We start from the raw sequence: 11,392 nt of genomic DNA on the forward strand, positions 1-11,392 counted from the left end.
GATTTATACACAGCATGTTTGTTACAATTATTTTTTTATAATATCTTTCAGAGTGGAAACCTCGGAGATGATAGTATTGTTGTTAAAGAAGAGTATAAAGAGGAGGATGAGGAGTATGGAGTGATGAAAGAGTTTTCAGAAGGACACAAGGATATGATGGAGCCACCAAATACCAGGAACCCACCAGAGAGATGTCCCCGTCCTCTGTATTCCCGGGACTCCACACAGGAAGGTCACACCATCCCTCACTGTTACAAGGTTGGTGGGACGGAGCATCTAGAGCATGGACTCATGGAGATGATGTGTCTTTCTTTAATGTGTTGTTACAATATTCAAATTGATATTTTACAGATCTTATTATCAATCCTTCTTTGGTTTAGGGTGAAGATCTGATTGATATAAAAGTTGAGGTTAAAGCAGAAGAAGAAGAGACATATGTGAGAGATGATGATCAGCAGTCTATGGAGGAGGATGGAATAACGGGGACATTTATAGAGGAGTACACTCCTACAGAGATCAGCACAGGTGGGTCATTAACACTAAATACAATACAGAGTATCTATCAGCGCAATCTCATATAAAATTAGAAAATAGTGATAAAAATATTGTGAAACCTGTAAAAAAATGTGCAAAAATACGTTTGCGCAAATAGTTGCAAAATGAAACTCCACCTGGCTGCTTCTAACACAGAAAACGTTTTCACTTCACATTAATTAAATATATACCAAAACAGTGCTGCGCTGCCAATCATATAAATGTGCAATAGTAAAGTTAATACTAAACTTAAAATAGATCCAACCTGCTAAATACATTCCTCCACCCATACTTCTCACCGATTGGTCCTGAGTAGAACAAGGACTGGGTGATATCAGCCTGTAATCCCCTGGTCACTTTCCTGAGCTGTGTCCCCCGTCCTGTATTCCTGTATTTTTCTCGGATAATCTTCCTTCTCTGTGCTGCAGACACAATTTATGTATCTAGACTGGGTTTATGGAGATTCTGGGGTTCAGCTGGAAACACAATGTTGACTTTCACCATAGGTGTTGTTGGACCTAGGTAGTTGGGGTATGTGTCTTGGGTCTTCTGCTCCATACCCAAATCTAGTAAGATCTCGGACAGAACAATTCTCCCAGATTTACTTCCTCTGTTTTTTTGTTGGCTGTGCCAGGATGGAGGAAAATGTCTTTATAGTCTCTGTCAGGACTGGGCTCCTGCTATTTACTAGCAGCTGTTTTCTTCCAGTGCACAGAAGCTACTCAGCTGTCGGTTAATTACCAGCCACTCACTTCCACAATGACTCAACTGGTTTTAATTACCTGCCTCATTAGTCCAGCCTACAGCCAGCCCTATGGGGCTATTTAAACAGCTTTGCTCTTTTCCTCCTTGTCCTTCTGTGATCTATGATCTCCAGTGCGTTCCTGTGTATGACTTGGCCTGGCTGACTTCTCTTCTGATTCCTGCTCCTGATTGGCTCCTGACAATACTGACTTCTGGTCTCCTGTTCCTGGCTCGTTTGATTACCTGCTCTGGCTTCCAAATCCACGGTGGGCGCAATCACGGGAGGCCATCATATGACATCCTCCCAGAGCTGGCCATCCGCGTTGTAGCCGTTGTTCAGCTATAGCACTTTCAGCAAGGGGTTAAACGGAGTACGAGAGTTGCTGCCAACTACACTATTGAATTATGTACTGTGGCAGCAGAGGTTGGTTGGAACAATGAGGCTCTCATGGCTGATTTTTCCCATTGTCTCTCTGATAACATTAAAGATGAGATTGCAGCTTGAGACATACCTAGCAATCTTGAGGGGTTGATCTCGTTTGCCATTCTCATTGATACCAGACTCCAAACGATACCTTCCTTTAAGGAGCGGTTGCGGAGGTCTCCTGTCATTTGGCTCTGAGCTTTGCATTTACACCCATGCCTCCCTCACCTCTCTTGCCTCCTGGGCCCGAGTCCTCCAGTGAAGTAGAGACCATGCAGCTGGGCTTCACACATCTCTCTGTCAAAGAGATGGCCTTTAGGAAAAGGGAGAGATTGTGCCTTTACTGTGGCCAGGCAGGTCACTTATTGAAGTCTTGTTCAACCTGTTTGGGTAACACTTGCACCTGAGGTCCTGTAGGGAACAGACCTTAGGTGGCATCTTTGCCTCCCTAGCTATCCTGAAAAACAAGCCTCTAGTTCTGATTACCCTTTCCTGGTCTGAGTTTTCCATCGATACCCAGGCACTAATTGATTTGAGGGCTACAGGCTTGTTCATAGTGACTTTGTGTCTAAGCACTCGATACCGCTGCAGTTTCGTGCCTCCTCACTTGACATTGAGGCTATTGATGGGAGACCTCTACAGCTTGCCCATGTGACCCATGGAACCACGCCATTGACCATGGCTGTAGGAGCTCTTCACCATGAGATAATCCAATTCATTTCCCCACCTCATTACCCAGTTGTCATTTGTTATCCTTGGTTACAGAGGCACAATCCCACATTTGATTGGCTTAATACTGAGGTTCTGTCTTGGTCGCCACAATGCACATGTTTTCAGAAAGTAATTGAGGTCATGCGCATTTCTTCAGTCTGTTCATTGCCTGAAGAGTACCGTGAATTGAGTGATGTCTTTGACAAAGGTCATGCAGGTATTTTGCCGCTACATCGGCCTTATGACTGCACAATTGACCATCAACCTGGTGCCATTCCTCCTCGTTCCCGGGTTTACCCTCTGTCTGTCTCAGAGGATAAGGCTACGGAGGAGTATGTTGCAGATTCACTATCCTAGGGGTTCAACTTGAACAGGTTAATTTTTGGATTATGTAATTTCTGCTGCCGGGTTTTTGATGGACCCAGAGAAACTATCTGCAGTCTTATGCCCTGTATACACGGTCGGACTTTCCAACGGAAAATGTGCAATCGGATCTTGTCAGGTACAAGCTCCAGAACACTCAGATAAAGCTCAGTCTCTGTCTAGGGGTGTCTTCTGATGATTTATTGCAATACTTGAACAGAGGTGGATAGAGGGATGAGGGTGCAGGATACTCCAAAAACACACAAAGGTCTCGGAGGACAAACTCTCAAGCAAAGTCCTTCAGTAGCAGCCTTAATGCCCCATACACACGGTCAGATTTTCCGACGGAAAATGTGCGATCGGATCATGTTGTCGGAAAATCCGATCATGTGTGGGGTCCATCTGACTTTTTCCGTCTGAATTTCCAACACACAAAAGTTTGAGAGCAGGATCTAAAATTTTCCGACAACAAAATCCGATCGTTTAAATTCCGATAGTGTGTAGACAATTCCGACTCACAAAGTGCCACGCATGCTCAGAATAAATTACGAGACGAAAGCTATTGGCTACTGGTCTGTTTATAGTCCTGTCGTACGTGTTCTACGTCACCGCCTTCTGAATGATCGAATTTTCCGACAACTTGGTGCGACCGTGTGTATGCAAGACAAGTTTGGGCCAAAATCCGTCTGAAAAAATCAGACGGATTTTGTTGTCGGAATGTCTGACCGTGTGTACAGGGCGTTAAAGTGGCCTCGCCCCCCTAGGTCTACGTCCGCTACAATGTTTTCTTGGCTTTGCCAATGATCGGAAATGTATTCGTAATTTCTCTTCTCTGGTCAAACCCCTGACTGATATGACCAGGAAAGACGGCAACCCGTAGAATTGATCTCCGGATTCCATTAAAGCCTTTGATTCCCTCAAGGCTGCTTTTGCTTTTGCTACAGCTCCAGTGCTGGCACATCCTGATCCTACGTTACCCTTCATTCTTGAAGTTGATGCGTCAGAGACTGGAGTAGGCACTTATCTCTCTCAACATCCTACCTCTTAGCCCCTGTACACACGGTCGGAGATTTCCACAACCAAATCCGTCGGATTTTGCCCGTCGGATTTTGCCCGTCGGATTTTGCCCGTCGGATTTTGCCCGTCGGATTTTGTCCGTCGGATCTTGTCCGAAACTGTTGCATACACACGGTCGGACAAAGTTGGCGAAAAATCCGATCTTTCAGAACGTGATGACGTAATTTCGTTACGATGGGACTACATTCAGGCTAGTAGCCAATAGCTTTGATGTAGGAATTTGATCTGAGCATGCGTGGCACTTTGTCCGATCAAAATTCTCTACACATGATCGGAATATGTCCGATCGGCCCAGTTGGTCGGGAAATATTTCCAACATGTTGGAAAATTGGGTCCGACGGATATTCCGACTGAATCAGTCCAATGCATACCACACACAGTCGGATTATCCGACGACGCGGTCCAATAGGACACATTCCGACGGATTCTCCGACCGTGTGTACAAGGGCTTAGAGCTTGTGGCTACTTTTCTAAGAAACTTAAAAAATGCAATTATGAGATTGGGGACAGAGAATTATTAGCCATCATTTTAGCTCTTAGCATCTCCTCGAGGGTACCACTGTGCCAGTCCTCATTTTGACTGACTATAAGAATCAAACATTCTTGTCTGAGGCAAAACATTTATCTTCCAGAAAGGCTCAGTGGGCCCTTTTTCTGTCAAACTTCATTTACGTAGTCTCATTCTTACCGGGTATACAAAATATAAGGGAAGATGAGTCTGTTCCTACTCCTGTGATACCTCAGGACCATGTTTTGGCCACTATTCACCCTGTTCTCATTTTACCTGGGTAAGAGAATACTGTCCTCTCGGATTCATGCTCCTTCTGAAAAACCTCATGACAGCTACTATGTCCCCAGTGGAGAGATGCCTTGGACCCACTTGTCTTGATTTTTTTGTGGATTTACCCAACTCCCAGGGCAACATAGTTATTCTTATGGTGGTCGACCGGTTTTTGAAAATGTCATTGTATTCCGCTAAACAAGTTCCCTGTGTCAAAAGAACTGGCATACATTTTTGCTTGGACAGTGGTAGCCAGTTTGTGTCCAGGTGTTGGCAAGCGTTTTGTGCACAGTTGGAAATTCAGCTTACCTTCTCCTCAGCATATAACCGGCAGTCCAGTGGGGCCACCGAATGGGCCAACCAAGCCTTGAAGCAGTTCCTACATTGCTGTATTTCTGACCACCATTACAACTGGTCGGACCTGTTACATTGGGCAGAGTTTGCTCACAATAAAGCTATCAATGTCGCTTCCTGATTCTCTCCGTTTATTGTGAACTATGGGTTCCAGCCATCCATATTGCCTGACACATTCCGCAGGGAATTCCTGCGTTAGAGGAACATCTTCGGGAACTGTTTCACTTGGGTGCAGGTCCAAAAATCTTTGCAATGCCCCAGAGAGAGGTACAGACTCCATGCTAACCTCTGACACCTCTGACACCTACCTGCGCCCTCCTACCAAATTGGAGACAGGGTCTGGCTGTCCTCCTGTAACCTCTGACTCTGCGTTTCCTCACTACAACTGGCGCCTCAGTATATTGGGCCTTTATGCATACTCTGTAAGGTTAATCCAGTGGCCTACGCATTAGATCTTCCTTCCCACATGCGTATTTCCAACGTATTCCATGTTTCCTTTTTAAAACTCAATGATATATCATTGACTTCTGTAGGTTTCCTGGACGTATACATTATCTAGTTCACTGGAGGGGTTATGGTCTGGAGGAACGCTCTTAGCTCTCTTCCTCAGATGTACATGCTCCTGCCCTCCTCCGTGCTTTCCATAGACATTTTTCCTCAAGCCTTGTGCCAACGGGAGAGGTCGTTCAGGGCTAGGTTCCTGCTATTTACTCGCTGCTCTTTTCTTTCAGTGCACAGAAGCTGCTCAGCTGTTGGTTAATTACCAGCCACTCATTGTTTCCAAAGTGACTCACCTGGTTACCATTACCTGCCTCATTAGTCCAGCCAGACCCTTTTTGCTATTTAAACTGCCTTGCTCATTCCCTCTGTGCCCTCAGGTGGTCAACATCTCCAGTATGTCTTGTTGTGTCCCTGTTCTGACTTGGCCTGACTGACTTCTCTTCTGATTCCTGCTCCTGATTTTTGGCTCCTGACAACACTGACTTCTGGTCTCCTGATCCTGGTTCGTCTGATTACCCATTCTGGCTTCCAAACCCTGGCTTCTATTTTTGACCACATTCCTGAACTGTGTTTTTTTTTTTTTTTCATTAAAGGTGTGATTTTAACTGCACTTTCTGTCTATGCCCGGTTTATGGTTCCTGACAGTCTCAGAAAATGGGAGGCAGTGGTGTGAGACCTCTGCAACTTGTCTTAAGTAAACACCCAAACTACCATTGATTACTGAATACCAATATTAGGAGTCCTGACTAGAGATGGACGAACTTCCGACGGGACGTTTCACGAACCGCGAACGCAGCCAAAAGCAGGAGAACTTTAAAAACCTACAGGTCATATTTCAGCCACAAAATAATTACTAGCTGTGCACACATAGTCCCACCACATGGAGACTGACATAACACATGTACGAAGTGAATCTGGGATCGACAACGACAAGCATTCTTTTTTTTATCTGTGAAATTTTGACAATTCAGGACTCGGGAGCGCATGAAGGCAATGGAGGAGAGGAAAGGTCAGGGTAGGCTATGAAGAGGGTGCAGGAGATGATCACCAGCACCGTGATGGAGTGCACTGACACCAGCACCGTGATGGAGTGCACTGACACCAGCACCGTGATGGAGTGCACTGACACCAGCACCGTGATGGAGTGCACTGACACCAGCACCGTGATAGAGTGCACTGACACCAGCACCGTGATAGAGTGCACTGACACCAGCACCGTGATAGAGTGCACTGACACCAGCACCGTGAGAGCACTGACACCAGCACCGTGATAGAGTGCACTGACATCAGCACCGTGATAGAGTGCACTGACACCAGCACCGTGATATAGAGCACTGACACCAGCACCGTGATATAGAGCACTGACACCAGCACCGTGATAGAGTGCACTGACACCAGCACCGTGATATAGAGCACTGACACCAGCACCGTGATATAGAGCACTGACACCAGCACCGTGATAGAGTGCACAGACACCAGCACCGTGATATAGAGCACTGACACCAGCACCGTGATAGAGTGCACAGACACCAGCACCGTGATAGAGTGCACAGACACCAGCACCGTGATAGAGTGCACAGACACCAGCACCGTGATAGAGTGCACAGACACCAGCACCGTGATAGAGAGCACTGACACCAGCACCGTGATAGAGTGCACTGACACCAGCACCGTGATAGAGTGCACTGACACCAGCACCGTGATAGAGTGCACTGACACCAGCACCGTGATAGAGTGCACTGACACCAGCACCGTGATAGAGTGCACTGACACCAGCACCGTGATAGAGTGCACTGACACCAGCACCGTGATAGAGTGCACTGACACCAGCACCGTGATAGAGTGCACTGACACCAGCACCGTGATAGAGTGCACTGACACCAGCACCCTATATATTGTACACCTATACCAGTCCTTAAAAGGACCTTTGTGGACCTAGTAGTAATAGCTAGCTATTGATTAAACTGACTGCCCCTTCTGCACACAGCGTCCTGTCCCTACACTGACAAAAGACAGCTGCAATCACCAGCACAGCAGTGCACTGAACCCTATATACTGTACTACACCTATACCAGTCCTAAAAGGACTTTTGTGGACCTAATAGCTAGTGATTTGTGTCACTACAGTCTCTACTTGCTGCACACAGCGTCCTGTCCCTACACTGACATAAAACAGAATGTAAAATGGCCGCCAGATCAGGTCTATTTATAAGGTAGGGGGAATGTCCAATTGTCCATGTGCTGAAATGTCTCAATTGGCTGTCCTGTACCCCATGATGGATGTGTCATCATGGGTCAAAATTCTCACACTGAAAACACATATGTCCGCCGGGCAAACAGCGGCAATTGTCCGCCGGTTTGGCGAATCGTGAACACGCAAAATTTGCCGCGAACCGACCGCCAGGCGAACAGTTTAGCCATCCCTAGTCCTGACCCTTATATGATATGCTCTGTTTTTACATTTCATTGTCGTCTTGCACTTTATATGGTCCTAACTGTTCATATTGTATCATATACAATATGTTGTGCATTACATACTCCTGACTTTACCCCTCTACCCACTGATATATATATATACATAATATATATTCTGTTTTTTTACACCCATTTCCTACCAGCTGTACATTTTATATCTGATGATGTGATTGGAGCACAGACTTTTAAATATTGATAATAATGTGATAACATTCTCAAACTCTGGAACCTTAAACAGAAAGTGATAATGGGGGAGGAGTCAATAACCCAAGATGGTGGTCTTCAGGATCAGTCCAGTCTTCATCTTGGTTGTTCTCCCCCCATCCTCACTCTCTGACCTCTGGTGGGGCTCAGCCCCGCTGTTATTCATGACTAAATCATGGACTAAATAAGGAAGTGCAGGACTTCTTGTGTTGGGAAGATGGCAATGAGTGATAGAGGGGGAGGGGACACTCGTCCTATAATCCCCTCATCACTGTCACTCCTATAAAAGACAGTTCTCGTTGTTTCCTCACTCTCTGACTAAGGTCCATGAATAAAGAAATGATCTGGTAGGAGATCAGAGGACCCATTTACTAGTTACCTTGAGGGGGGAATTGTAAGATCCTTAGAGACAAAGCTGCCTGATGTGGGCGGAGTCCTGGTTTAGGGGAACCAATCAGCTCATGTCTAGTAATAATCTTTGTATTTCTATTTTAGTAGATGGACGGGAGATGAGGAAAACCTCCGAGGATTGTCTCACTTTGTCTCCAGACTGTAAAGTAGAAGATGAGGACATCACACAGTATAGTCCAGGAGAAAACCCGACTACCTCAAATGTCCATCCGGCACCACACAGTGTAGATGGACCATCGTATTCCTCTTATCCTGAGGAACCTCAGACTGTGAGGGACAGTGCCATCCTTCCAACAGATAAAAGGTTTTCCTGTACTGAGTGCAGGAAGTGTTTCCATTTTAAATTCAATCTTGATGAGCATAAAAGATCTCACACAGAGGAGAAGCCACATCCTTGTCCTGAGTGCGGGAAATGTTTTTTAAAGAAGTCTCATCTGTCTACACATCAGAGATCTCATGCGGTGCAGAAGCCATTTTCCTGTCCTGAGTGTGGGAAATATTTTGTACTAAAATTACAGCTTGTCACACATCAATTATCTCACATGGAAAAAAAGTCATATTCCTGTCCTGAGTGTGGGAAGTGTTTTTCAGTGAAATCCAACCTTCGCAGGCATCAGAAACTGCACACCGGGGAAAAGCCGTATTCCTGTTCTGAGTGCGGGAAATGTTTTGCACAAAGGTCAGAACTTGTCCAACATCAGAGATGTCACACAGGGGAAAAGCCATATTCATGTTCTGAGTGCGGGAAATGTTTTTTAGGGCATTCCAGTCTTTACAAACATAAGAGATCTCACACGGGGGAGAAGCCGTATTCCTGTCCCGAGTGCGGAAAATGTTTTTCACAGACATCCAATCTTTACAGACATCAGAAATCGCATATAGGGGAGAAGCCACTTTCCTGTCCTGAGTAAAGGAATTGTTCCTCGCTGAAGTCCTGTCTTCCTGTACGTCAGGGATATCCCACACAACCCTCGAGGTGTATTAGTGCCTTGAGTGCGGGAAATGTCTTCTATATGAATGTTGCTGGACATCACAGCTCTCATGTGGGGAAGAAGCACACCCTGATATACACCTCAGATATACTCCATGGCTGATCTTCATCATGTAAGAAATAGTTCATAAGGAGATCAGAGATCACCAAAAGACGTGGATGAAGTGTTGTACCGTGTTGACCATTGATAGCAGTAGAAAAATAAAAATGGAGTCATCACCTTACATTGGCTGAGTACATTTTGTGCTGTGGAGACTTAGAGGTCTATTTAAAAAATATATAGTTGAATGAAGGTGACATTCATTTGTGCAACCATGGCGAAAAATTTCCTACAATGATTTCCTATGATCATTGGCTCCATCTAGTGTCTGTAATGCCGTGCCCGCAACATGTCATGTGGGGACTCATTTTTTTGGGGGGAGTTTAAGTGCTTGGGGGTAACTTGAGTGTTTTTTTTTTTTTTTACCTTTTTTCAATTAAAGTGTGATTGGCCAAACTGCTGGTTGGAAGCTGAACAGTGGGGACCTTGAATGGAGAGTGAACAAGTCTTGCTTTTTGACTGCTGGCGATTGCGGAGTTGCATTTTTAGGTTCTTTTTGGGGCTTCCCCTTTTATCTTTTTTAACACCTTTTTGTGATACTTTTTAAACAGCTTTTTTTTTTCTTTGCTTCCTTCAGCCTACTAATTAAGGGGAGTGGTTAATTGGTCACAGGTGCTTGAGGCCTATATAACCTTATGTAGAACTCATGGTGAGCCTGCTCATCTTTGAGTCTGCTGGAACTCTGTCCTAGTGGAACTGGTCTACATTGTGAGTTAAAACCAGAGTTTAAAAAAAGGAGGTTATAACAGGGGTCATAATACCTGTTTAGTACCTGAGTGTTGTCTGAGTAGTGTGTGTGGATCGTTAGTACTTGTGTATTGTGAGTGCGAGTGGTCTGCGAGTGCACGTACTGTAGCACCAATATTCAAAAAGGGCCCAAGATACATCCCTGGGAATTACAGACCAGTTAGCCTAACATCAATAGTATATAAACTCTTGGAGGGGATGATAAGGGACTATATACAAGATTTTAGTAATGAGAACGGTATCATTAGCAGTAATCCGCATGGTTTCATGAAGAATCGTTCTTGCCAAACCAATCTATTTACCTTCTATGAGGAGGTGAGTTGCCATCTAGATAAAGGAAGGCCCGTAGACGTAGTTTATCTGGATTTTGCAAAAGCCTTTGACACAGTTCCCCATAAACCTTTACTGTACAAAATAAGGTCTGTTGGCATGGACCATAGGGTGAGTACATGGATTGAAAACTGGCTACAAGGGTGAGTTCAGAGGGTGGTGATAAATGGGGAGTACTCGGAATGGTCAGGGGTGGGTAGTGGGGCTCCCCAGGGTTCTGTGCTGGGACCAATCCTATTTAATTTGTTCATAAATGACCTGGAGGATGGGGTAAACAGTTCAATCTCTGTATTTGCGGACGATACTAAGCTAAGCAGGGCAATAACTTCTCCGCAGGATGTGGAAACCTTGCAAGAAGATCTGAACAAATGAATGGGGTGGGCAACTACATGGCAAATGAGGTTCAATGTAGAAAAATGTAAAATAATGCATTTGGGTGGCAAAAATATGAATGCAATCTATAGACTGGGGGGAGAACCTTTGGGGGAATCTAGGGTGGAAAAGGACCTGGGGGTCCTAGTAGATGATAGGCTCAGCAATGGCATGCAATGCCAAGCTGCTGCTAACAAAGCAAACAGAATATTGGCATTAAAAAGGGGATCAACTCCAGAGATAAAACGATAATTCTCCCGCTCTACAAGACTCT

At 45.2% G+C, this 11,392-nt stretch overlaps 1 protein-coding gene across 1 annotated transcript in view; it reads left to right on the forward strand.

Annotated features, from left to right (window-relative positions):
• The window catches only part of LOC143986854 (uncharacterized), a 218,624-nt gene extending 208,831 nt beyond the window's left edge, over window positions 1–9,793 (forward strand). The window contains 3 exon segments of the mRNA XM_077485262.1: window positions 52–258; window positions 381–525; window positions 8,663–9,793. Coding sequence (XP_077341388.1) covers window positions 52–258; window positions 381–525; window positions 8,663–9,489 — 1,179 coding nt within the window. The 3' untranslated portion in view covers window positions 9,490–9,793.
• The last annotated feature ends 1,599 nt before the right edge of the window (window positions 9,794–11,392 follow it).

This window comes from Lithobates pipiens, unplaced genomic scaffold (genome assembly GCF_037356315.1).
Source record: "Lithobates pipiens isolate NorthernLeopardFrog02 unplaced genomic scaffold, aLitPip1_a1.2 Scaffold_18, whole genome shotgun sequence".
NCBI lineage: Eukaryota > Metazoa > Chordata > Amphibia > Anura > Ranidae > Lithobates > Lithobates pipiens.